This window comes from Martes martes (assembly GCF_963455335.1).
Source record: "Martes martes genome assembly, chromosome: 8".
In the NCBI taxonomy this organism is placed as follows: Eukaryota; Metazoa; Chordata; class Mammalia; order Carnivora; family Mustelidae; genus Martes; species Martes martes.
Genome location: NC_137895.1, coordinates 78,192,930 through 78,220,703, shown reverse-complemented (window position 1 = coordinate 78,220,703; position 27,774 = coordinate 78,192,930). Strand labels below are relative to the sequence as shown.

The 27,774-nt window shown below is 36.7% G+C and overlaps 1 protein-coding gene across 2 annotated transcripts in view; it reads left to right on the top strand.

Moving 5' to 3' along the window:
- Positions 1-27,513, top strand: part of GXYLT1 (glucoside xylosyltransferase 1) — a gene marked incomplete at its 5' end in the record, with an annotated part of 59,911 nt that extends 32,398 nt beyond the window's left edge. For both annotated transcript variants that reach the window (XM_080810456.1, XM_080810457.1), the window contains 3 exons: positions 8,843-8,966; positions 9,273-9,445; positions 23,920-27,513. In XM_080810456.1, the coding sequence (XP_080666582.1) occupies positions 8,843-8,966; positions 9,273-9,445; positions 23,920-24,081 (459 nt within the window). In that variant the 3' untranslated portion in view covers positions 24,082-27,513. The remainder of the gene's footprint in view (positions 1-8,842; positions 8,967-9,272; positions 9,446-23,919) is intronic.
- Between the last annotated feature and the right edge of the window lie 261 nt (positions 27,514-27,774).

Sequence of the window (27,774 nt, the reverse complement as noted above, 5' to 3'; positions counted from 1 at the left end):
TTGTCCAGGGTTGGTGGGAATGCAAACTGGTGCAGCGACTATGGAAAACAGTATGAGGTGCCTCAAAAAAATTAAAAATAGAATTACAGTGTGATACAGTAACTTCACTATTGGGTATTTTCCCCCAAAATAGAAAAACACTAATTCAGAAAGACACATGAACCCCTATGTTTATTGCAGCATTACTTATAAGAACCATAAAATTATGGAAGCAAGCAACCCAAGTGTCCACTGATAAATGAATGGATAAAGAAGATGTGGTAATATACCGCATTCATACCTACATATACACATACACATGGTGGACTATTACTCAACCATAAAAAGGAATGAAATCTTGCCATTTTCAATAACATGGGTGAAGCCAGATGAATGCTAAGTGAAATAAGTCAGAGAAAGACAAATACTGTATGATTTCATTCTTATATGGAATTTAAGGAAACAAGTGAACAAATAAAAAAGAGACAAACGAAGAAACAGACTCTTGACTATAGAGAACAAACTGATGGTTACCAGAGGGTTTGTGGGTGGGGAAATGCGTGGAATAGGTGATGGGGATTAAAGAGCACACTTACAATGAGCACTGACTAATGTATAGAATTGTTGAATCACTATACTGAATACTTGAAACTAATATAACGTAAGATTATTACACTGGAATTAAAATGAGAAATGAAAATAAAATGCTTAGTGCAGAGCATGGCATGTGGTAAGCGCTTAAATGTTAGCTAAATACAGTGGCTTCTTGAGATACCTATATAGACTTGCTGTTTATCCCTTTACATCTGGTTGGGGCTATATTAAACATTAAGGAGTATTATATCTTTGATGATATGAGAAAATATGTGTATGTGTACATATGCATATATATTTATCAGATATTTTTCTTACGGCTTCTGGTAGCCCAGACTTCACACTGTTATTTATTACTCCTCTTGTGTATCTTATTTAAATCTTGGCCTCATTTAGAGTTGTTTCCTTGATTCTTCTTTGGTGAAGGCAAAACAACTGCTTGTAGCCTTGCCCACACTTTGATGTTTCAGTGTTAGGACTGTTTGTACCCATCATTCTTATTTTCTGTAGATCTAGTAAGCCTGGTTTTTTTGTTGTTGTTTTAGACTTCTCATTTTCTGAACCTTTTTGAAATCTTGATTTCATTTCAGTTTTGTGTGCTTTTCAATTTTGAATGCTTTAATTAGCTAGTGTAACCTGTGCTTTTGATTCACAACATTTCTTCAACTACCCAATTTGTTAATATAGCTTGAGTTTTAAAATTTCCATTACCGTAAAGTTGTACTGAATAAAACTGGCATAATACCATGAATTCCTCCTATTCTGATTGTTAGCCTATGCACAGTAATATTATACCAGAAGATGGTGCTGTAAGATTACCTGCTAAGGGATAATATGACTTCTCAGTAACTCTTCATTTGAAATTCATAGAATTATGAGAAGTTTACTGTTGCAAAGAACCTTAGAGATAATGTAGTATAACACCATTATTTTTTAAACATTTCAAAATTATAACTCTGTAGTTCAAATCTGTGATTGTCTTTTACTTATTTAAATGTCACTCCTAAATACTGCAATGTTTTCTCCCCCTTCTTTTTTTGTGTGTGTCATGGCGTGTTCTAAAATCAACTAGAGCTGTAGATATGGGAGTTGAAATCATTTCTAAACTTTGAACTTTGTTTTCATCTGTGTGTAATTAGACTTAATGAAGAAGACTATGAGAGGCATGATTATATTATACATTAATACAGTAGGTGCAGTTTTCTTCACACGTACTATCCCTGTGTTCCAAACAATCCTGTTCTTGCCCAGTGGGAACAGCACAGATTTGCTTTGTTTTCAAATATTACTATATTTATGATTGCTAAGATGTTGCCATAAAATTTATTTTTGATTCCTTTTTTCATATGTATGTCTTTGTTTTTCCTGATTGTTTTCCAGACTGTATCTGCAGCAAACATTGCCTTGTTTTTTCCTACTAATTCTACAATTTTTGGCTCTAGTAATATAACTGATTACTTATAGTAACTTTCTAAACTGTTTCTTACACATCTGTGAATGTTGACGCATGGTTCTTACTGCATGAAAAGCTGTAAGACTACCAGTGGCCATATTTTAAATTCTTAATTTGCTTTGCTGTCACCCAGTCCCTCTCATTCATGACTGTTTATTTCCAAACTGATGTATTATAGTTGTATACATCACAAATTAAAATAGTAAAAATTCTACTTTTTTGTTGTTTCTCATTATGCTTGGTAGATAATGATAGAAGAGTGGTTAAGCTATTGCTTTGTATTTTGTGTTATGATTATATTTGTGGTATTGAATCCCTATTAGGTGGGATGCCTGGGTGGCTTAGTGGATTAGGTTAAGCCTCTGCCTTCGGCTCAGGTCATGATCTCAGGGTCCTGGGATTGAGCCCCACTTCGGCTCTCTGCTACTTGTGATCTCTGTCTCTGCCTACTTGTGATCTCTGTCAAATAAACAAATAATAAAAGAAGAGTGATTCCCTATTAGGATATTTCTTAACCTTTTTCTATTAGGGAAAACCAAAGAATGTAAAGCCTCTTTGAAAAAAAATTTTTTGTTACTTATTTATTTAAAGATTTTATTATTTATTTGACACAGAGAGAGAAGGAACACAAGCAGGAGAGAGGGAGAGGGAGAAGCAGGCTCCCTGCTGAGCTGGGAGCCCGATGCAGGGCTTGATCCCAGGACCCTGGGATCATGACCTGAGCTGAAGGCAGTTGCTTAACCAACTGAGCCACCCAGGTGCCCCTTGTTACTTATTTTTTAAATACACTTAATGTTGGGCTCAAACCCACAACCCTGAGATCAAGAGTCACATGCTCTACTGACTAAGCCAGCCACACACCCCAAATAAGGCATCTAGACAGTCCTTTTCTTGAATATTTGGTGTACTCTGTTTACATCCTGCTATATATTACTTTGTAATCTTTGTCTGTTTTCTCTACCTACTGAGGGCAGAATGTGTGTTTTGTACAACTTTGTATTGGAAATATTTAGGGTGGGGTATGACATAAGTAGCAACTTAATACATAATTACTGGCAGAGGATAGATGGAAATTTTAGAGATTGGGCCCTTAGTGAGTTATTAAAAAATATTGGAAAGAGAACGTTTCCATGTCCATGAAGTAGACATGGTGGTTATTTTTACATATTTGCAAAATGTATGTCATGAGGACTTTTACTCTATTATATATATAGCTTATGAGAACAGAGTATCAATGAACACTTTACTAACGATAGAACTTTTCAGAGATTAGTGCAATAACTGATCTTTGGAAACTGACGAATTCCCAGTTTCTACACTGTTGGAACATGCTATGAATAGCCATCTATCAGTTTTATACTTATATAAAGATAGACTCATAATGATAGTATTTTCAAAAGCATACATTATTCTAAAGTAAAATTAATTGACCTTAATATGTGCACATTTTGGTGGCAGGTTTGCTAAAATTAGTAAATTAAAGCTACACTTTTCTTTTTTAAAAATTACAAAATGAGGGGTACCTGGCTGACTCAGGAGTATGTGACTCTTGATATTGGGGTTGTGAGTTCAAGCTCCACATTGGGTATAGAGATTACTTAAATAAATGAATAAACTTAAAAAAATTTGAAGAATTGCAGAATGAAATCAGGCTTATAAAAATTTAAATAATTCATTGTATGTAGAATAAAAAAGTCTCGCCTTATATACCAGTCTTCTCAGTTTCATTTCTTTGCCCAAATGATATTACAAACTTTGCTATATATTTTTCATTCCCCTAAGAAAATATTTTGAAACAGATGTACATGTACATAAGCACTTAAATATAAATCATTTATACATCTTCAGTTTGCTGTTTTTACTTAGCAAGTATATAATTGACTGGTTTTTATGTCAGTACATAGTCTGTCACACTTTTTTTTTTTTAATATTTTATTTATTTGTCAGAGAGAGAGAGAGGGAGAGAGAGCGAGCGAGCACAGGCAGAGTGGCAGGCAGAGGCAGAGGGAGAAGCAGGCTCCCTGCTGAGCAAGGAGCCCGATGTGGGACTCGATCCCAGGACGCTGGGATCATGACCTGAGCCGAAGGCAGCCACTTAACCAACTGAGCCACCCAGGCGTCCCAGTCTGTCACACTTTTAATGTGTATATGAGATAGCAAAGAATGGATGATTTGGTTTTATTATTTGTGTGTACTAGTAGGAGCATGTAGTTATATGGCTGGAATATATCATATTTTAACTTATACTTTCCTGACTATACTGTCAGTTTGGAAAATTACATTTTCATTTATTTTTTATTTTTATTTTTTAAGATTTTATTTGTTTATTTGACAGGCAGAGATCACAAGTAGGCAGAGGCAGACAGAGAGAGAGAGGGGGAAGCAGCCTCCCCGAGCAGAGAGCCCGATGTGGGGCTCAATCTCAGGACCCTGGGATCATGACCAGAGCTGAAGGCAGAGGCTGAGCCACCCAGAGGCCCCTATATTTTCATTTAATTTTTGGCCATTTGTTTTCTCTTTTGTGAATGGCTGTTTGCCCATACTCCTTGACCATTTCACTACTTAAAAAAATTTTTTTCTATAACCTGAACTCCTTTTATATGTATTGACTCTTTTTTAAGAAAATTTTTTATTTAAATTGAATTTAGTTAACATATAGTGTGTTATTAGTTTCAGAGGTAGAATTTAGTGATTCATCAGTTGCATATAACACCCAGTGCTCATTATATCAAGTGCCTTCCTTATTGCCCATCACCCAGTTACTCCATTCCCCCACCCTTCTCCCCTCCATCAACCCTCAGTTTGTTCCCTATAGTTAAGAGTCTCTTATGGTTTGTCTCCCTCTCTTTTTTCTTTTTTTACCCCTCCCATATGTTCATCTGTTTTAAAATTTCACATATGAGTGAAACCATACGGTATTTGTCTTTGTCTGACTTATTCCACTTAGCGTAATACACTTGCTCCATCGATGTCATTGCAAATGGCAAGATCTCATTATTTTTGATGGATGAGTACTATTCCCTTGTAGATGTATACCACATCTTCTTTATTCATTCATCTGTTGATGGACATCTGGACTCTTTCCATAGTTTGGCTATTGTGGACATTGCTGCTGTAAATGTTGGGGTGCAGGTGCCCCTTCAGATCACTTTTTGTATCCTTTGGGTAAATGCCTAGTAGTGCAATTACTGGATCATAGGGTACTTCTATCTTTAACTTTTTGAGGAGCCTCCATACTGTTTTCCAGAGTGGCTGCACCAACTTGCATTCCCACCAGTTTGCATTCTGCACTAGTATAAGAGGGTTCCCCTTTCTTCACAACCTTGCCAACACCTGTTGTTTCCTGAGTTGTTAATTTTAGCCATTCTGACGGGTATGAGGTGTTGGTATCTCATTGTGGTTTTGATGTGTATTTCCCTGATGTCAAGTGATGTTGAACATCTTGTGGCCATTTGTACGTCGTCTTTGGAGAAATGTCTGTACATGTCTTCTGCCCATTTCTGGACTGGATTATTTGTTTTTTTGGGTGTTGAGTTTGGTAAGTTCTTTATGAGATTTTGGATACGAGTCCTTTATCTGACATGTCATTTGTGAATATCCTTTCCCATTCTGTAGGTTGCCTTTTAAAGGTTTTGTTGATTGTTTGCTTCGTTGTGCAGAAGCTTTTTATCCTGCTGTAGTCCCAATGGTTCATTTTTGCTTTTGTTTCCTTTGCTTCTGGAGACATGCCTAGTAGGAAGTTATGGCAGCTGAGGTCGAAGAGATTGTTGCCTGTGTTCTCCTCTAGGGGTTTGATGGGTTCCTGTCTCACATTTAGGTCTTCCGTCCATTTTGAATTTATTCTTCTGTATGGTGTAAGAAAGTGGTCCAGTTTCATTCTTCTGCTTGTGGCTGTCCAGTGTTCCCAACACCATTTGTTGAAGAGACTGTCTTGTTTCCATTGGACATTCTTTCCTGCTTTGTCAAAGATTAGTTGGCCATAGAGTTGAGGGTCCATTTCTGGGTTCTCTATTCTGTTGCATTGATCTATGTGTCTGTTTTTGTGCCGGTACCATACTGTGTTGGTGACTTTAGCTTTGTCATATAGCTTGAAGTCTGGAATTGTGATGGCTGCAGCTTTGATTTTCTTTTTCAACATTTGGCTACTTGGGGTCTTTTGTGGTTCCATAGAAATTTTAAGACTGTTTGTTCTAGCTCTGAAAATGCTGGTGGTATTTTGATAGGGATTGCATTAAATGATTCCTTTGGGCCGTATAGACATTTTAACAATGCTTGTTCTTCCAGCGCATGAGCTTTTAACATGTTTTCATTTCTTTGTGTCTTCCTTAATTTCTCCTTCATCCATCCCTCCCTCCCTCTTCCTTCCTTCCTTCCTTTCTTTCTGTCCTTCCGCAGTTCCTTCCTTCCTCTCTCTGTTTCTCTCTTCTTTCTTTCTTTCCTTCCTCAGTTCGTTCGTTCCTTTGTTCCTTCCTTCCTTCCTTTCAGAATTTTTATTTATTTATTTGACAGAGAGAACAAAGCAGGCAGAGTAGCCAAGAGAGGCAGAGGGAGAAGCAGACTCTCTGCCAAGCAAGGAGCCCCATGCAGGGCTTGATCCCACGACCCCGGGATCATGATCTGAGCCAAAGGCAGTTGCTTAACCAACTGAGCCACCTAGGAGCCCCCCTAAACTTCTTTCATCAGTGTCCTGTAGTTTTCAGATACAGATCTTTTATCTCTTTGGTTAGGTTTATTCCTAGGTATCTTATTGGTTTTGGTACAATTGCAAACGGGATTCATTCTTTGATTTCTCTCTCTGCTGCTTCATTATTGGTGTATAGAAATGCAACAGACGTCTGTGCATTTGATACTATAACCTGCAGCTTTGCTAACTTCCTGTATCAGTTCTAGCAGTTTTTTTGCTTGTCTTTTGGTTTTTCTATATGGAGTATCATGTCCTCTGTGAAGAGTGAAAGTTTGACTTCTTTTATAATGCCTCTTTTCTAAACTCATTTCTTACCATATTTCATTGGTTCTCTTGGATATTTAGGTTATATAATTAGCATTTAATGCTAGTGTTATTGCTTCTCATCCAAAATTTTTGTAGTAGGACTTTTTCTTTAACATCTAAGGGTTATTTTGCCCCTTTGATTTTTTTTTTCCCTAAGACTGCATTAGACCTTGTAATTTGATCCTTCATTGATTTTTTCTTTTTTTTATTAATTATTTTTATTAACATATAATGTATTATTTGCCCCAAGGGTACAGGTCTGTGAATCTTCAGGCTTACACATTTCACAGCACTCACCATATCACATACTCTCCCCAATATTCATAATGATTTTTTTTGAATATATATGTTTATATATATATATTTTATATTTATTATATTTGAATGGAAAAAATTCAATGAAGATTTGAACATGGCATGGTACAAGAGGTCCACCAGCCCTGTCTGTTGAATGTGTTGGTAGTCTTTGTCCTTGTACAATTCAGAGTTCCCTTTTCAGATGCTAAGAATATTTAGTTAACATGCTAAATGACTTATTTCAGAGTTGTCCTTTCCATAAAATGTCTTATTATTTCCTTAAGTAAAACTTCCTTCAGTTATTTTCCAGAGTGTTTTGGGGGAACTTCTGATTATTTTATAATTACTATATTTACTGTGTTCTGAGAAACTTCACACAAGGGTAATACAATTATAGCAGATAATATTTAGTTTAAATATATAGCTTTTTCCCCTTTGGAATTCTCTCTTTTCTTTCTCTTTCTTAAAAGATAGATTGTTTATATTCCCATTGTGTTTATTATGTATCCTAGAATAGCATATAACAGTGTCTTTCAGACTGTATGAAGGATCAATTTTGTTTTTTAAATTTAGTTTTTCATGAGGCAGTGCTTTTGTAAAAATGGTATGTTACTAGAAAAATATTAGATTAAATAGACATAACATTCTGTTGAATTGCTATAAAGGTTTCTAAATGTTATTCTTAATTTCTGTACTTAACATTGTGAAGGACTTAAAAAATTCACTGTGCACACTGAAAACTGCGTTGAGGAATATTGGGTTAAGTTTGAAGAGTTTAAGAGTCAAATTAATTGGAAAGGCTTAGTATTCAGTTCCACTGCTTCTCACCCACATTCACAAGATTCAGACCCTCTTTCAACTCGGCTGTTTCCTTGGGTATTTGACTTTGTGTCTTAAAATAATGAACTTGAAGCAACTTTATAGAGGCTGAAAAGGCACCTGATGAAATTCATTATCTGTTTTTGATTTACTGGTTTCAAATTGATCTCTTTGAAATGTCAATTATGAAAGATTGGCAAATCAGTCTAAGAATGATAGTGATCCTGGTAACAATAATAGCTAACACTGAGTTGTGTCATGTGCCAAGTACTGTCCAGGTACTTTGTATGTTAACAGGTTGAATCCACAATAACTGTGCTATAGACCTAGATACTATGTCTAGGCATATGACATAGGTACTAAAACGATCTGTGTTTTAGGATGAGATCATGGTCATAGTACTTAAAACTATCATCTACAAAGTACTTAAAACTATCACCTAGTTTTTCTTTCCCAGTCTTTCCTGACTTTTATTAGTTTTATTGCTTCTACATGCAGCTTCAGATACCTTCTTTTATTATCTTTCCTACTCCCAAATGGACTGTCCTACTCACATTTAGGTTTACATTAGAGTCACTTGGTTTTATAACAGAAGAAGTTTGCATTTCTTCTTGTTGCTCTGTGATACTGAGGGAAGAATGGGGAACTGCCATTGTGCTGCCATATTAAACATGGAAGCCTGAGGATCTTCTTAATGTATTTACCAACAGAATGACATGACAACTGTACGGCTACGATGGGGAGATATACTTATGCCATTGCTTAAAAAATACAAACTTAACATCACATGGGGGGATCAAGATCTGTTGAATATCATCTTTTTTCATAATCCAGGTAATCATTTAAATTTCTTTAATTCTTTGCATTTGTAAAAATTCATAGGTATTATTTAGTAAAAAATAAAGAAACACATTTATTTAATTTTGGCTTGTATTTGTGATTATCACTATGTTTAAGACAGAGTAGAACTTTTTTTAAAAAACTTTTCTTAATATTGTTTTTGTAGGAAAGGATCTAAATTCCAAACATTTTTCACTATTTTAAATCTTCTGTAAGAGCTGTGTGTTTAAAACTTTTGCAGAATGTTAATTCTGTGGAATTAGGGTTATTTGCTTCATTGTTTTATTTTTCTTCACATAGAAAGCCTTTTTGTTTTTCCGTGTCAATGGAATTATCGACCAGATCATTGTATATATGGAAGCAATTGCCAGGAAGCAGAAGAAGAAGGAATCTTTATTCTTCATGGGAACAGAGGTGTTTACCACGATGATAAGCAACCAGCATTTAGAGCCATTTATGAAGCACTGAGAAATGTAAGAATGTGTTTTTTTCTTTTTTTAACTGTCTGTGTTGAAATTCTTACAAACTTAGAGTATTTGCAAGAATATACAAAGAATTTCCATATCCTTTACTCATGTTCATTAGTTATTAACATTTTACCTCATTTGGTTTATCATCAGTTCTCTTTCAGTATAGATATGTTTTGTTCTCAACCATCTGAATGTAAGTTGCACACATCATGCTCTTTTACTCCTTGAAGATTTTAATGTTTTCAGTAAGAACAGGGATGTTCTCTTATTAACCACAGTACAGCTATCAACTCAGGAAATTTCATATTGATACAGTACTTTGATGTGTATTCTCTTTTGATATAGAACAGTTTCTCAGTTTTTGTCTTTTATGACATTGGCATTTTTGGAGAATAGAGCCTCTTTATCTTTTTTTTTTACTAGAATATTCTTCATATTTGCCTGATACTTCCTTATGATTAGGTTCAGAGTATTCCCTCCTGGTCAGAATACTGTGTAAGCCCTGTGAGCTTCTCAGGGTATCACATTCATAGGCACCTTTGTCTACCTGCCTTTCACTGGTGATGCTGCTTTTGATCACTCACTAAAAATGTTCCGTTTCTCCACTATGTAGTTGTTTTTCCTCTTGTGAGCAGTCTGTGGGGAGACTCTTTAAAATCCTATAAATATCCTCCTCTTCAGAATTTCTGTGCTACATTTAGCATCCATTGTTGATTCTTGTTTAAACCAGTCTTTACTATGGTAGTTGCAAATTGATGATTGTCCAGGCCTAGTTGTCCTTCTCTGTACAATTTTGGCACTTAGCATTCTCCTGTAAGGAAGAGCCTTCCCCTTTTGCTGATTTATTGATCAATACATTATTAGTAAGAAATCATTGATAGGTATTTTTTCTTGATGATTTATAATGCATTATTTGTGTTGATGCCTAAGTTGTTTCCAGTTTGGCCATTGGAGTCCCTTTTGCCAAACTTGTGTGCCCATCTGACACATTCACTTCATTATTTTGGGTACCTCCTCATTATCTTTTTCAAAAAATATGCTAGGCTCAGCTTGTTTTACCTTCCCTGTCCTACCCTGAAATTACCTATCTGTCATAGGAGCTCTGGTTTCTTTTAGAGGGCTCAGGGTGCTGGGCATGCTTATTGCTATAAGGTTGTCTTCACTTCTGAGCCCTTTCAGTGACAGAGCTAGGAAATATAAATACACAGTACACACACAACTTATACACACAATCATGTAGTTACACTGATGCCTCCAGTTCTGTTTCCCCAGAGCTCTTCCTGCTTTCTCTTACTCTGTTTTCATGTTTTATCGCCTTCCGCATTTAGAATCCTGACTCATAAAATGAAACACTTCCTCATTTGTGTAATCCTACAGTACATTTAAAATAATTTCAGAAATGGTCTAGTCTTTGCTAAAAACCAACCTACTAAGAAAAGTTAAGGATTTGTTCCCATTATCTACCTGCCCCTTCCCCCCTCACCGTGAGGGCATGTACTCAGTATTGTGTTCAGCAGTTACTTGGATTAGTTTTTTTATCCTGCTTCTCAGTGTGGTTATTTTATTAATTTGGGATACAGTTGGGTTGGTTTGTTTTAGTATGATTTCAGTTTTAAGGTTTTTTTCCTCCATCTTTATTGGTTCAACTTTAATTTGATAGGGTAAATGTTAGTATATTTCAAAAACTGAAAACTAAATAAGGGTTTACTCAGGGGTATCACTTTTTATTCATCCTTTCCACCCCAAATACCCTACACCATAGGTTACCGATTTCATTGTTTTCTAATTTATCCTTCCTGGAGAGATGACAGAGATATGTATATTTTGTAATCCACCTTTTCTTACACAAAGGTAGCATATTGTTTATATTATTTACTCTTTGTTTGTTTGTTTTTTTCACTTAAAATAGTCCAGAAATTCATGGATTTAAAATCACTTCATCTTTTTTCAATTTTAATTCCAGTGTAGTTATCATACAGTGTTATATTAGTTTCAGGTTACAATATAGTGATTCAGGGGCTCCTGGGTGGCTCAGTGGGTTAAAGCCTCTGCCTTCGGCTCAGGTCATGATCTCAGGGTTCTGGGATCGAGCCCCGTATCGGGCTCTCTGCTCGGCAGGGAGCCTGCTTCCTCCTCTCTCTCTGCCTGCCTCTCTGCCTACTTGTGATCTCTGTCTGTCAAATAAATAAATAAAATCTTAAAAAAAAAAAGCAAACAAAAAAAACAATATAGTGATTCAACAATTCCGTACATCACCCTGTGCTCATCATGATAAGTGTATTCCTTAATCTCCATAACTTGCTTCATCCATTCCCCCTCCCCTTCTTTATTTTTCTTTTTTTAAACAGCTATATCTGTACTGCATTTTGTGTATATACCAGAGTTTATTCAAGCAGTCCCTTAGTTTGAACATTTTGGTAGTTTCCAAAATTGTGAACTGTGAATTCTAAATAGTGCAGGAGTGCATAACCTTGCCATATGTATATTTGTACTGATGGGATGTATCTTTAGGGTAAGTTGCTGCAAGTGGCATTATGGATTGAAGATACTGCCGATTTCCCCTACAGAGGGATTGTTTGAGGCCTATTCCCCAATAGCCTCATCAGTGGAGTGTATTTTCAAGCTTTTAAAATTTAGCCATTCTGATAACTGAGAAATGGAATCTTAGTTTAGTTTTTGTTTAAGATTTTATTTATTTATTTGACAGAGACAGACACATCAAGAGTGGGAATACAAGCAGAGGGAGTGGGAGAGAGAGAAGCAGGCCTCCTGCTGAGCAGAGCCCCATTCAGAGCTCGATCCCAGGACCCAGGAATCATGACCTGAGCCGAAGGCAGACACCCAATGACTGAGCCACCCAGGCGCCCCTCGGTTTTTTGTTTTTTGTTGTTGTTTTTTTTTAGTTTAGTTTTAAATTATAAATTTATATATATATTTATATATATAAATTTATAATTTAAATTATAAATTTAAATTATAAATAAAGTGAACATCATTTTATATATTTAAGGGACATTTTTATATCTTTTTTTTTTAAAAGATTTTATTTATTTATTTGACAGGCAGAGATCACAAGTAGGCAGAGAGGCAGGCAGAGAGAGAGAGGAGGAAGCAGGCTCCCCACTGAGCAGAGAGCCTGATGCAGGGCTCGATCCCAGGACCCTGGGATCATGACCTGAGCCAAAGGCAGAGGCTTTAACCCACTGAGCCACCCAGGCGCCCCTCTTTTTTTTTTTTTTTTAAAGATTTTACTTATTTATTTGCCAGAGAGAGAGAGAGAGAGAGAGCGAGCACAGGCAGGCAGGGTGGCAGCAGAGGCAGAGGGAGAAGCAGGCTCCCCGCCAAGCAAGGAGCTCGATGTGGGACTTGATCCCAGGACGCTGGGATCATGACCTGAGCTGAAGGCAGCTGCTTAACCAACTGAGCCACCCAGGTGTCCCTTTATATCTTTTTTTTGGTGAATTTTCTTTCAAATCTTGTACCTATCCTGTACAAATCTTGTACCTATCTTGTACCTATCCTGTTTTTAAAAATGATTTTTATTGATATATAATTTATATCTCATGAAGTTCACTCATTTAAAGTGTATAATTTAGTGGATTTTAACATATTTTAAGAGTTGTGCAACCATCACCATGAGAGTTTTTTTGGTCTTTTCTTTGCCTCTTTGTATAATGAGGATATTAGTCCTTTATTTGTGATATCTGCTGGAAGAGTTTTCTCGTAGTTCTACTTTGTTTATAGCATGTTTTGCCATTAAGAATTTGTTTTTTAAAAATTTTATGTAATCAGGTTTTTAAAAAAGCTTTAAGAAAAAAAAAAACAGAATTAGAAAGCCTTTTTTTTTTTCTTTTAGAGATTTTATTTATTTGAGAGAGTGAGAGAGCAAGCACATGAGATTGGGGAGGGGCAGCTGGAGAAGCAGCCTCTGCACCAAGCAGGGAGTCTGGTCTGCAGGGCTGGATCCGAGGACCCTGGGATCATGACCTGAGCTGAAGGCAGATGCTTAACCAACTGAGCCACCCATGCACCCCATAGAAAACCTTTTTCTTTCTACACTCAGCATATAGAAACATTCACCTACATTACATACTGGGTGATCTGTTACATATAGCCTTCTGCTCAGTTTGGAATTTACTCTTTTGTATTGGGTGAGGAATGGATCTTTTTCCAAATGGCTATCTTCTCTCAACACTCATCTGTGTATTTATTTATTTAATGTTTTCTTCTTTCTCATTCCTTTCTTTTTCTTTTCAAATTTTTAAATTTAAATTCTAGTTAGTTAGCATACAGTGCAGTACTAGTTTCCAGAGTAGAATTCAGTGACTCCTCACTTACATACAACACCCAGTGCTCAGCATAACAAGTGCCCTCTTAATACCCATTGCCATCTAGTCCATCTCCGACCACCTTCCTCTATCAACCCTCAGTTTGTTCCCTATAGTTGAGAGTCTCTTATGGTTTGTCTCCCTCTTTTTTCTTTTTTTACCCCTCCCATATGTTCATCTGTTTTAAAATTTCACATATGAGTGAAACCATACGGTATTTGTCTTTGTCTGACTTATTCCACTTAGCGTAATACACTTGCTCCATCGATGTCATTGCAAATGGCAAGATCTCATTATTTTTGATGGATGAGTACTATTCCCTTGTAGATGTATACCACATCTTCTTTATTCATTCATCTGTTGATGGACATCTGGACTCTTTCCATAGTTTGGCTATTGTGGACATTGCTGCTGTAAATGTTGGGGTGCAGGTGCCCCTTCAGATCACTTTTTGTATCCTTTGGGTAAATGCCTAGTAGTGCAATTACTGGATCATAGGGTACTTCTATCTTTAACTTTTTGAGGAGCCTCCATACTGTTTTCCAGAGTGGCTGCACCAACTTGCATTCCCACCAGTTTGCATTCTGCACTAGTATAAGAGGGTTCCCCTTTCTTCACAACCTTGCCAACACCTGTTGTTTCCTGAGTTGTTAATTTTAGCCATTCTGACGGGTATGAGGTGTTGGTATCTCATTGTGGTTTTGATGTGTATTTCCCTGATGTCAAGTGATGTTGAACATCTTGTGGCCATTTGTACGTCGTCTTTGGAGAAATGTCTGTACATGTCTTCTGCCCATTTCTGGACTGGATTATTTGTTTTTTTGGGTGTTGAGTTTGGTAAGTTCTTTATGAGATTTTGGATACGAGTCCTTTATCTGACATGTCATTTGTGAATATCCTTTCCCATTCTGTAGGTTGCCTTTTAAAGGTTTTGTTGATTGTTTGCTTCGTTGTGCAGAAGCTTTTTATCCTGCTGTAGTCCCAATGGTTCATTTTTGCTTTTGTTTCCTTTGCTTCTGGAGACATGCCTAGTAGGAAGTTATGGCAGCTGAGGTCGAAGAGATTGTTGCCTGTGTTCTCCTCTAGGGGTTTGATGGGTTCCTGTCTCACATTTAGGTCTTCCGTCCATTTTGAATTTATTCTTCTGTATGGTGTAAGAAAGTGGTCCAGTTTCATTCTTCTGCTTGTGGCTGTCCAGTGTTCCCAACACCATTTGTTGAAGAGACTGTCTTGTTTCCATTGGACATTCTTTCCTGCTTTGTCAAAGATTAGTTGGCCATAGAGTTGAGGGTCCATTTCTGGGTTCTCTATTCTGTTGCATTGATCTATGTGTCTGTTTTTGTGCCGGTACCATACTGTGTTGGTGACTTTAGCTTTGTCATATAGCTTGAAGTCTGGAATTGTGATGGCTGCAGCTTTGATTTTCTTTTTCAACATTTGGCTACTTGGGGTCTTTTGTGGTTCCATAGAAATTTTAAGACTGTTTGTTCTAGCTCTGAAAATGCTGGTGGTATTTTGATAGGGATTGCATTAAATGATTCCTTTGGGCCGTATAGACATTTTAACAATGCTTGTTCTTCCAAGTGCTTGAGCTTGGAACATGTTTCCATTTCCTTGTGTCTTCCTCAGTATCTTTCATTAGTGTCCTATAGTTTTCAGATATAGACCTTTTATCTCTTTGGTTAGGTTTATTCCTTGGTGCAATTATAAATGAGATTGATTCCTTGATTTCTCTTTCTGCTGCTTCATTATTGGTGAATAGAAATGCAACAGACTTCTGGGCATTGATTTGATATCCTACAACTTTTCTGACTTCATATTATCAGTTCCGGCAGTTGTATCATGTCATCTGCAAATAGTGGAAGTTTGACTTCTTCCTTGATGATTCAGATGCCTCTTATTTCTTTTTGTTGTCTGATTGCTGAGGCTAAGACTTCCAGTACTAATGTTAAAGAGTAATGGTGAAAGCCGACATCCCTGTCTTGTTCCTGATCAAAACTTTCAGTTTTTTCCCACTGGAGATGATATTAGCTTTGGGTCTTTTGTAGATAGCTGTTATGATGTTGAGGTATGTTCCATCTTTACCTACTTTGTTGAGGGTTTTTTTGTTTGTTTGTTTTTATGAGTTTATTTATTTATTTATTTTAGAGATAGAGAGTGAGAGTGGGGAGAGGAGTAGAGGGAGAAGGACAAGTGGATTCCGTGCCCAACACAGGGCTTGATCTTACAACCCTGAGATCATGACCTGAGCTGAAATCGAGTTGGACACCCAACTGACTGAGCCAGGTGCCCTAAGGGTTTTTTACCAAGAATGGATGCTGTATTTTGTCAAATACTTTTTCTGTATCTGTTCAGATGATCATACGGTTCTTATCCTTTATTAGTGTGGTGTATCATATTAATTGATTTGCAAATATTGAATGACCCCTGTAGCCCAGGAATAAATCCCACTTGATAGTGGTGAATGATTTTTTTTTTTTTTAAGATTTTATTTATTTGAGAGAGAGAGAAAACGTGAGCGAGGGAGAGGGACAAGCAGACTCCCCCACTGAGCAGTGAGCCTGACACAGTGCTTGGTCCCAGGCCTCCAGGATCATGACCTGAGCTGAAGGCATCTGCTTGACTGACTGAGCCCCCAGGGTGCCCGAATGATTCTTTTAATGTACTGTGGGATTTGATTTGCTAGTATCTTGTTGAGAATTTTTGTACCCATGTTTATCAGGGATATTGGCCTGTAATTCTTCCTTTTGGTGGGGTCTTTGCCTGGTTTTTGGAATCAAGGTCATGCTAGCCTTATAGAAGGAGTTTGGAAGTTTTCCTTCCATGTCTGTTTTTTGGAACAATTTGAGAACAGGTATTAATTCTTCTTTAAATGTTTGATAGAATTGGGAAGACTTCTGGCCCTGAACTTTTGTTTTGCGATTTTTGGCAACTGATTCAGTTTCTTTGCCTGGTTATGGGTCTGTTCAAATTTTCCATTTTTTCTTGTCTCAGTTTTGGTAGTTTGTGTGCTTCTAGGAGTTTATCCATTTCTTTCAGATTGCCCAGTTTGTTAGCATATGATTTTTTGTAATATTTTCTTATGACTGTTTTTATTTTTGTGGTCTTGGTTGTGATCTCTCCTTTTTCATGATTTTATTTATTTGGGTTGTTCTCTTTTTGATAAGTCTGGCTAGGTATTTTTCAGTTTTATTAATTCTTTCCAAGAACCAGCTCTTAGTTTCATTCATCTGTTTCTATATTGTTTATTTCCGCTCTAATCTTTTATCATTTCCCTTCTTCTGCTGGCTTTAGGCATTATTTGCTGTTCCTTTTATAGCTCCTTTAGGTGTAAGGTTAGGCTGTATATTTGAGACTTACTTTTTTTTTTTTTTTTTTTTAAAGATTTTATTTATTTATTTGTCAGAGAGAGTGAGCACAGGCAGACAGAGAGGCAGGCAGAGGCAGAGGGAGAAGCAGGCTCCCTGCTGAGCAAGGAGCCCGATGTGGGACTCGATCCCAGGACGCTGGGATCATGACCTGAGCCGAAGGCAGCCGCTTAACCAACTGAGCCACCCAGGCGTCCCGAGACTTACTTTTTTTTTTAGGATTTTATTTATTTGAGATTGAGAGAGAGAGAAACAGAGTGAGCATGAGTGGGGGAGGGGTAGAGGGAGAAGCAGACTCCCTGCTGAGCAGGGAGCCTTACCTGGGACTTGATCCCAAGACCCTGAGATCTTGACCTCAGCCTAAGGCAACCACTTAACTAAGCCACCCAGACGTCCCAGAGACTTCTTGCTTCTTGATGTAGGCCTGTATTGTGGTATCTTTCCCTCTAAGGACTACCTTTGCTGCATCCTGAAGTTTTGGATTGTTGTGTTTTCATTTTCATTTCCTTCCATGCATTTTTTAATTTCTTCTTTAACTTCCTGGTTAACCCATTCATTCTTTAGTAGGATATTCTTTAATCTCCATGTATTTGTGGTCTATCCAAATTTTTTCTTGTGGTTGACTTCAAGGTTTAAGCATTGTGCTCTGAAAATATGCATGGAATGGTCTTGATCTTTTTATACTTCTTAAGGACTGATTTATAACCCAGTATATGACCTATTCTGGAGAATGTTCATTGTGCATTCAAAAAGAATACCCATTTATTAAAAGTCTATCTTTAACCCAAAGATTTGAGATACCGACTTTATCGTATACTAAAGTTCCATTTGTAGTTTCTGAATTTTCTCTTTTGTTCCACTGGTTTGTCTAATTGTGCACTAATGCCACACTATTTTAGTTATAAAGGCATTGTGGTAATACTGTGTTTTAATATCTGTTAAGGTTACTCCCTCTTGAGAGCCTGTTCTCAGTGTTTTCCTAGCTATTGCATATTTACTTTTCCACAAATATTAATTCATTTAACTAAAAAAACAAATATTAACTCATTAACTCAAAAAACTTTTTATTGGGAATGGATCAGTTTCTTATGTTAACTTAGCGGCTGCTGACGTTTTGATGGTGGTGAGACATCTTAATGAAGAACAAGGGCCGTTGGGGTGCCTGGGTGGCTCAGTGGGTTAGGCATCTGCCTTTGGCTTGGGTCGTGATCCCGGAGTCCCAGGATTGAGTCCCGCATCGGGCTCTCTGCTTGGTGGGGAGTCTGCTTCTTCCTCTGCCCCTCACCCCACTCGCGCTCTCACTCTCTCTTTCAAATAAATAAATAAAATTAAGAAAAAAAAAGAACAAGGGGTATCTTTCCATTTGTTCTTTCAGAAATGTTTTAATAGATTTCTTCATTCAGATTTTGAACACATCTTAAGTTTATGCTTAGGTATTTTATCTTCTTTGTTGCCTTTGTAAATGGGGTTTCCTCTTTTAAGCATCTGCTTTATATTGAGTTTGAGAAAATTATACTGCCCCTTTTCCTCCCTTGCCCCAGATACCTCTAGTTTGATTTCTGAACCAGGTCTTCATGAGTATGTTGGGGACCAAAACTTGGAGCAAGTCCAAATGAAGAATGGATTTATGATTTATGATTTTGCTTAATGAGCAAAATTAACTGCTTAATGCAGTTAATTCACTGATACCTGGGGAGAAATATATGTGACCATTTGTCTCTCATGCAGATGTGTTCTTTATTCTGCTAGACCGTCCCTAATCTTATGTGGATGTGAAGACAGAACATAAGTAAATAATAAGAGTGCTAGTTTAAGTGCGGGGGTCAGGAAAAGAGCTGATTGCCTCTGTTTTTTAGATTCTTACTCGTTTTATTGCTAATGACTGGTCTAGTACAGCTTCATTAGTAGGAAAGAGGATGCAAATACTTCACTGTAATCCATTATGACAGAGACTATACTGGAACTGTAAGAGAGTTTTGTTTGCCTTGAAGTGCCAGGGAAAGCCTTGTGCCTCACTCAAAGGAGGCCTTTAAAGTGGGCCTTGAAAAAATGAAACAAGATGGGATTGGGAGGGAGACAAACCATAAGAGACTCTAAATCTCACAAAACAAACTGAGGGTTGCAGGGGGGAGAGGGGAAGGGAGAGGGTGGTCGGGTTATGGACACTGGGGAGGGTATGTGCTATGGTGAGTGCTGTGAAGTGGGTAAGCCTGACGATTCACAGACCTGTACCCCTGGGGCTAACGATACATTATATGTTAATAAAAAAAAAATAATAAAGTGAGCCTTCCTTTGAATGAGGAGGAGTTTTCCAGGAGCAGGGACAATCTGGGCAGAGTGCTGCCTGAGAAAAAAGCTCAGGGGTTTTCTTTATTTTTTTTTATTTTTTATTTTAATTTTTTTAAATTTTTTAAATTTTTTTAAAAAATTTATTTATTTGTTAGAGAGAGAGCGAGCGAGCACAGGCAGACAGAGTGGTAGGCAGAGGCAGAGGGAGAGGGAGAAGCAGGCTCCCTGTCGAGCAAGGAGCCCGATGTGGGACTCGATCCCAGGACGCTGGGATCATGACCTGAGCTGAAGGCAGCCGCTCAACCAACTGAGCCACCCAGGCATCCCAGCTCAGGGGTTTTCAACACAAAAACACTTTTTTCATGAAAAGTCCATGGAGAGGTCAGGTGTGGAGCTGTTCAGGAGTGGAGTGCTGGATGAAGATAGGGAGTGGCTGGGCTGGGATCAGTGTGGTGATGATATGCTGTGTCAAGGTGATGTTCTGCAATGATAAGGAATTGAAGTTTTTTCCTGGAAATCAGTGTTTCTCAAACTTGGTGGTAAGCAAAGTGCTAATGGCATTGTGGGCTATCATTTTGTGCATTATTTGCTAAGTTTCTTATGTAAACATGACAGATGAAGTTTCTGTATAATCAGTTTATCATGATACAGCTACTCACTAAAGAATTCTAAAATTCATTTTAATGTAGCAGAACTTATGATGCCCCCAGAAATCAATTTTGTATATTAATGCTTTATCACGGGTTGTCAAATGAGAAGTACTTTTGGGATTCTGAGACTGCAGAATAGAAAAGAAATGCATTCCTATAAAAATATGGTATCTTTGTTTCCTTTGAGCATTAAAAAATCCATTATTAAGGGATTAAATTTCACTAGTTTTATTTGATCTTTGATCTCTGATAAATATATACCTTTGAAAAGGTGACTAATAGTTATAAGTTGACTAATTACACTTGATTTGAAAAAAAATCCTTTAAAATAATTTCAAATACTGAACTGATTATTTGTGTTTGTTTTGAATCTGTATTAACTATAGCTGTATCTTTCCATTTTTCAATTTAATGAAGTTGATCAGTCTTTTATGGTGCTCTTGGTTAGTGTTTTTATCTTCCCTTATCTATAATTCAATGAGAAGTGTAATTTTTAAAAGCAATGTATTCAGACAAGGGTATTTATGCAAGTTTCAGACAGAAGCTTAGTCATAGCCATTGAATGCAATGAACAATATGAATTAAAAAGGGTATGAACCATCTTTAAAATGTAAATGCATGGCTGTGTCTTCCAGCAAATCAAGTTTTACAGTCCATACATATTTGTTAAATATTAGTTGTTGAGTGAATAAAAATATTAAGATTAAAATTGCAAATGTAAAATGGGAACAAAACATTTTATTGCTCTATAAGGTATTTTCTGCTTCATGTATTTCATTCAGAATTATATTTCTTGGTGGTTCTGTGTTAACTTCGATTTACTTCATATCCTGCGTTTATTTGCATAACTATCTCTGCAAGGGAGTTGTCCTGAGTGTTTCCCTCTGTGCTTTGGTCTTTCCCCTCTTGTCCATGGGGGACACATTCCAAGCCCCCCAGTGGATGTCTGAAACTACAGATAGTACTGAACCCTGTATGTACTATGTTTTCTTCCTATACATACATAACTTTGATAAAGTTTAATTTATAACTTAGACACATAAGAGATTAAGGAATAATACCTAATAATCAAGTAGAATAGTTGTAACAGTATATTGTAATAAAAGTTATGTGAATGTGGTCTCTCTCAGAATAGTTTATTGTCCTATATGCACCCTTCTTCTTGTGATGATGTGAGATGATAAAATGCCTCTGTGAGGAGATGAAGTGAGGTGAATGGTAGGCATTGTAACGTAGCGTTAGGTTACCATAGACCTTGTGACAATATGTTAGGAGGAGGATCATCTTCTTCCAGACTGCAGTTGGCCGCAGGGAAAGTGAAATTGTGGTTTAGGGTGTAATGTTGTACCTTCTTGTATATAGTTGGCTCTCAGCATTTATTGGATTGAACTGCCATTCTGCCTTATTTTTAAAACATGTATTCTTTGAAAATGCCTCAGATTATCTAATTGTAGTCATCTTAACCTTAATACTTATTTGCTGCCTTTCAACTGACAGTTTTATGAGTAAAGCATGACCTTCTTAAAAGTTTGTGCACTGTGCCAGTGAAGGACTGATTAACTGTATCAGGAAAGGCTTCCCAGAAGTACTGACATCTGAACTGAGCTTTAAGGATGAGTACCAGGCAGAGAAGGAGAAGTGAAAGTAAGTCAGGCAAACCATACAGGGTGGAAAAAGGCTTCCAGTCAGGTAAGGCCACATGTGGCTTCTGGGAAGGGGAGCACCTAGATGCAAGTTATGTCCTGCACAGCTTTGCAGCACTGCAGATATGTGAATGCCAGAATGTGCCATGACTTCAGGCTCTATTTATATGGGTCGCAATTTTGGTAATTTATCATCTTGTCCCTGAAAGGTCAAATGTGTTGTGTTATATGGTGGACTAAAGAGCTCTAATTCATGAGGCACTGTTTTAATTTCAGAAAAATCTTCTTCAAAATACTTTCTTAGGGAAAAAAAATTTTTTTTAAATTATTTATTTACTTAAGTAATCTACACCCAACATGGGGCTCGAACTCATGACCCTGAGATCAAGATTTGCATGCTTCTCCTACTGAGCTAGCCAGGCAACCACAAAAATTTTTTTAACCACAAACACTGGGGTTTTAAAACATGAAAATGAATGAACTGAGTCTCAAGTACTTCATATTTCTGGAAATCAACTTTTAAACACCTTTGTAATATTGTTATTTTATTTAAAAAAATTTTTTAGTTTATTATGTTCAGTTAGCCAACATATAGTACATCATAAGTTTTTGTTGTAGCGTTCATCGGTTCATTAGTTGCATTATAATACTCAGTGCTCATCCCAACACGTGCCCTCCATCACCCAGTCACCTCATGTTGTCATTGTATTTCCATTGCTTAGTAAGAAAAAGATCGTACTTTGGTCTTCCCATTATTATTGGCCTCTCAACCACAGTTGTCCAAGGATGGTTTTTGACACATTGAGATGTTATTTGATGGTGTTACTTGACAAAGGTGATAAATCTTGATAAAGGCTGCCTTTTTCAACATGGCTGTTGTTTTTAACCCCAAATAAAATTTGCCATATCTATATACAGCACTTAAAAAAAAAAACCAACCAATCCCGCTTTTATTTGTTTCTCCCAGATACCTCCGTGCCAATCAGTACTGTTTTCATTACATTCAGTTAAGCATCTGCTCCTCTTTTTGTTTTTAATCTTCTAAACAATATTTATCCTCAGTGTATGTGATTGAGTTTAAAAAATCACCCCAAGAGTGATGGTTTCATGCAGTTAATGCTCATAGTTTTCTTCCTGAAGAGATACTGAAGTTCACCATCTCTTTACATCTCTACATTCATAAAAGCCATGTTACAAATTATCATCTAAGTTCATCCTGTTCTCCAAAGATTGGCTGTGGTTTCCCATAGATTCACTATTTGTGATTCAAGTGGCATTTTCCTTTCTTCTCCCTCAGTGTCATGATAGTGAACCTTGGAGTTCACCTCAGGTCATTTGAACCTTCTGAGATTTCAGGTGCTGCATTTCTTTCAGGAGCTTGCATTTTTCACGGACTTTAAACTTTCACAAAACTCCATTTTTAAGCCCCATCTATCTTTCTAATTGAAAATATGCCTAGTTGTAAATACCAAATCAAAAAATATAGCTGGTTGAAAACAATAAAGTCACAATTTCTTTCCACTTAATAACTGCTGCACAGTATTTTACACAGTAAAAAAGGACTCTGGTCAAAATATATTTTGGAACCAGTGGGCCAAACAACATTCAACAAATGTGTTTTTCATTTCACTGTTTACAGCTTTTCATGTGCCGGTGTGAGTTCCCATAAAGAGTGCATGATGTGGAGCAGCTCCCAAATGCATTTACCCACGGGACCACTTTGTATAGTTAGGGCTCTTTGGGAAACCCTGAACTGTGCTGTCATTTTGCATTCATTCCTCCCACTCCATGCCTCTCTCTGAATTCTTTGTAGCCTAGCCTCAACACTATTATTGGAGTGAATTTTGGCTTTCCTTAGAGTCTCTCAGATCTACACCTTCAGAGCTTTTGGTCATCATCTCACACCAGTCGGTGTCTCTGGGCCTTCTCTGGTCTTGAACGTGTACTTGCCTTGGCTTGGAATGCCATGCCTCCATTACCTCTTCTCTGAAAAACTTTCCCTGATGCCCTCAGTGATTTACTGTGTCTTTCTTCCTCCTCTCATGTGAGATCATACATCCATTTAATTCATTGAAATTATTTGTTGAGCATATGTACTTTTTGTGAGACTAAGTGGAAGTCATAAATATTAAATTGAAGACGTTTGGAGCATAATTGAATTTTTATATATATCTTTGTCTTTTTATTTTCTTTCTCTAGTGTTCTTTTAAAGATAACAACATCCGTTCCTTATTAAAACCTTTAGAACTGGAACTACAAAAGACAGTCCATACGTACTGTGGAAAAATTTACAAAATATTTATCAAACAGCTAACAAAAAGCATACAGGACCGTTATGATAGACCTCCAAAGGAAAGGTGATCCTTGGTAACCATTAAATCAAGTGAATTAAAACAACAAAATATCAGAGGACATGTGTGAAGGAATGGTCTTGGATGAAGTATTCAGGAAGGAATTATTCATCTGCAGAATAATTATTTCTCCTGAAGAAGTTAAATGAGCATATATTCATGTAATGAAGAATAAATTAAAGTCTTGGACTCCAACAAGAAGACATTTTTGATCTCTGATGTTTTGTAATGCTATTTGCTGTCAGTCCAGTATTGATGAAATATTTTGAATGGTTTGTAGCCTACAGACTTTGGTTGACTCTTCTCAAGTGAGTAGGAACAGTAGGGGTGTATGGATGGAGAAAATGTACCTCATACACAGTGAAAACACTCAAACTGTGAGTATAGCAATAATTTTATGTCAGCACTAACCTCACTTTAAATGTGTGACAGAAAGTTTACAGGAACAGAATATGTTCTGTTTCTAATGCAGTGTGATGTAACTGATGTAACCATTGACAATCGATGTGTGCCTTTATACATTTCATCTCTGTTTTAAAATATTCCTGTGACAATCATGTTTAAAGTTAGATTATAAGTAAGCTGCATGTTTAAGATTGAGCTATATAAGAAAGTGGGAAAACCATAAAAATGTTAGGAGTTTTAGTTTGTATGTGTTTGTGAAATGTAGTATTTTCATTTGTATATGTTAACCTGTGTTGCCAAACTCAGATCTGAGATTGTTAAACAGATAGTTTTGGAAATTTTCATCACTTTAAATGAAAATTTTCAGCTTTACTGGGCATTCTGGAAGCAAAAAATACGCCGATCATAAAGTGAGAATAGAACTAGTATACTTACATGATTGTGGAAAATGTGATGGACCAAAAGGCATAAGCTATATACTTCCTGTGAACAGTAATTTTAGTTATAATGAAGCAGAAAAAAGTGATCCATTTAAACTTTTTTCTTCTACCTCAAAATGGTTTTGCAAGATATTTTTGAAGAAGCAAATGTAGAGAGTCTTACTTTAAGTCAGTTAGACAACTTTTGTGGATGATTTGGATTAAGAAGATTGTTATATCTGAGTATAGAAAAAGTAGTTTTGATTGGGTTAATGTGCATATCTTCCTTTTTTGAATATCACTGAAGACATTTTTTTAATCTCGAAGAGAAGAAAAATATTACTTCTCTTAGTGTTCTTGACTGCTCTCTCTAACATAACTAGATTCTGAGTACTTGGCATGAACTATGCTGTGCCATATATGTGATTTTATTAAGTGCTATATGGTTATTTTTTTTCCTTTTTTGGTATTTTAATGCTTAATTAGAGAAGGAAAAATCATGAAGGAAGAAAAAACACTTATGTGAAAAAAGTGGTGATTGGCTTTATAGTGTCCTCTGTGGAGACGTGGCATACGCAGAAAGACATGGTCAGTGCAGTTGTCCCCTGTCTTTTGCAGTTCAATCAGGGCAAATTGAGAGAGGAAGGTGTAAAAAAGGCAAATTAGAGCATTCTTTGAACATATGCTTTTAGAGAACACAATCTGTATGTCTTTGGCAGAATGCCATGGTGAATATAAGCACTTGTGAACTGTGCTGACATTGAGTTTACTGAGTAGAAAATGCGAATTCTAGGATTTTGGAGTTTGGAGGATATACATAAGATCATTTCTAATGGTCCCCGAAAGAGAACTTTGCCTGTCTAGATTAGACTCTTGAGGGGGGCTTGTTGAGCATGGATCCCTGGGCTTCCCCTTAGACTTCTTGGACACTGTGTCTAGGAGAGGGGCTGCAATTGTTTTTAATGAAGAGATTTAAAAATTACATAAAAATAGAACAGTACAGTGGCACTCATCACCCAGATCAAACACTTAAATATCTTACTGTATTTGTGTCATCTATTCCTTTTCCCTTCGCTGAAGTATATTAAAGAAAATGCCAGATAGTCTGTTATTTTACTGCTGTGAGTACTTTGGTAACTACGATGACATCATACCTCCTTTGACTTCATTTACTATCCATTCTTAAGCAAATTTCCTTAGTTATCTCCAATGTTAGATTAGGGTACAAAAATAAGTCATCTTATGATTCTATTTTTAATAAGCATCTCAGATGATTTTGATGTAAGCTAGTTCGGGAACTACTGGGAATCATTTTGCCAAGTTGAAGGTTGAAGTTAGGATACCATAATTCTTGGCACAGTTAGTAGATTATAAAAGTGATTCTGAAATATTAGAGGAACTGAGGTTATTAGCAAGATACGAATTTATATTATTAGTAAGTTTCTTAGGTTTAATTTCCTCAGTGAACAGAGAATCTCAGCCCCATGGGCTCTAATAAAGGGGGTGGGGATATGTAGATTGTGGTCATGATTTAATTCAACTGGACTGTATATCTCTGGTCTCAATGTTGTGGCTTATTTCACTGTCACACACTCCACTTTGTGGATCAGTTAGAAGGTTTTTCGTCTGGTTTTATTCAGACCTGACCTAATTGGGCATTTTACCATAAATTGGGATATGGTAAAAACTTTCTACTTAGGGACTATATTTATCTAAAATTTAGGATTCATAGAAAATCCATAACAATAGTAAAATGAGTTTTCTGAATTTATCCTTAGATATGGTAACTTTTTCTTTGTGAATTCCTAAGAAATGTTGTTCTCAGCATTAATGAGGTTAAATATATATAACAACTTAGAGAATATATTATATTTCTTTTCATAAAACAGTATATCTATGCAGTTTATATAAATTACATTATGTATTCTTTGAGTCTTTGTTAGAACAACCTCAACTATCTCTGGGCTGCAGTATTACCAAAGTGGAATGACTTTTTAAAATGTAGTCAGACTTCATTTGTATGAAGTAGCCATCTTAAAAGAACTTGGAAACCTTTAGAAAATATATATTGTGATTTACATTTTAAAGCAATACAGAACTTTTTTTTCCCCTTGTGAAGAATAGTTCATAATGTATAAGGTAACCCAGTTATCTTTTAGACACTTTAGAACCTGAAATAATACTATTACCGCTTACTCATTGCTCTTTAATTCTTGCCTCCTGTCAGATGTTACTGGTATAATGGCAAGAGAACAAGTCTGTGTATTATACCTGGATCCTTTTCTTGGTTTGGGACCTCAGGCATATCTGTTCACCTTCTCTGTGCCTTAGGTTTGTAAACAATCAATATGCTCTTTCAACCTCACGAGTCTCAGAAGTCATAAGTCAGAAAGTTACGTGACCCAACAGAGATAATGGAGTTGAATGCGTTCTACATGACTGATACATGTCACACAAGAGCATTAGTGTTGAGTTCTGTTTTGCCTCCTATACAGATCATTCTGTTTCCTGAATGTTTTCTGACATGTATCTCCAGTAAGAATTTGCTTATATTATGTAAGGAGGAGTTTTTAAGGAACAGAAAGCAGAGAAGAAAGGAGTGATTATAAATGAATGATAAAAAAAAAGAAAGAAGGAAAAGAGAGAAAGTGAGAAAGTAAGGATAGAGAAGGGAATAAAAGTGAGAAGGGCAAAAAGGCAGAGTAAGAGAAAAGATGGACTGAGAATGGGAAAATCGAGAAGTGGAGGTGGAGAGAAATGCTGTGGAAACTGTCACTTTTTGAATTGTAGGCCCCCCACCCTGTGCCACTGTCTGCCTGCCTTCTGGTTTCAGTTCGTGAGGCACTCCGGGGTCAGGAAGGGTGCTGGCTTTCATGGAG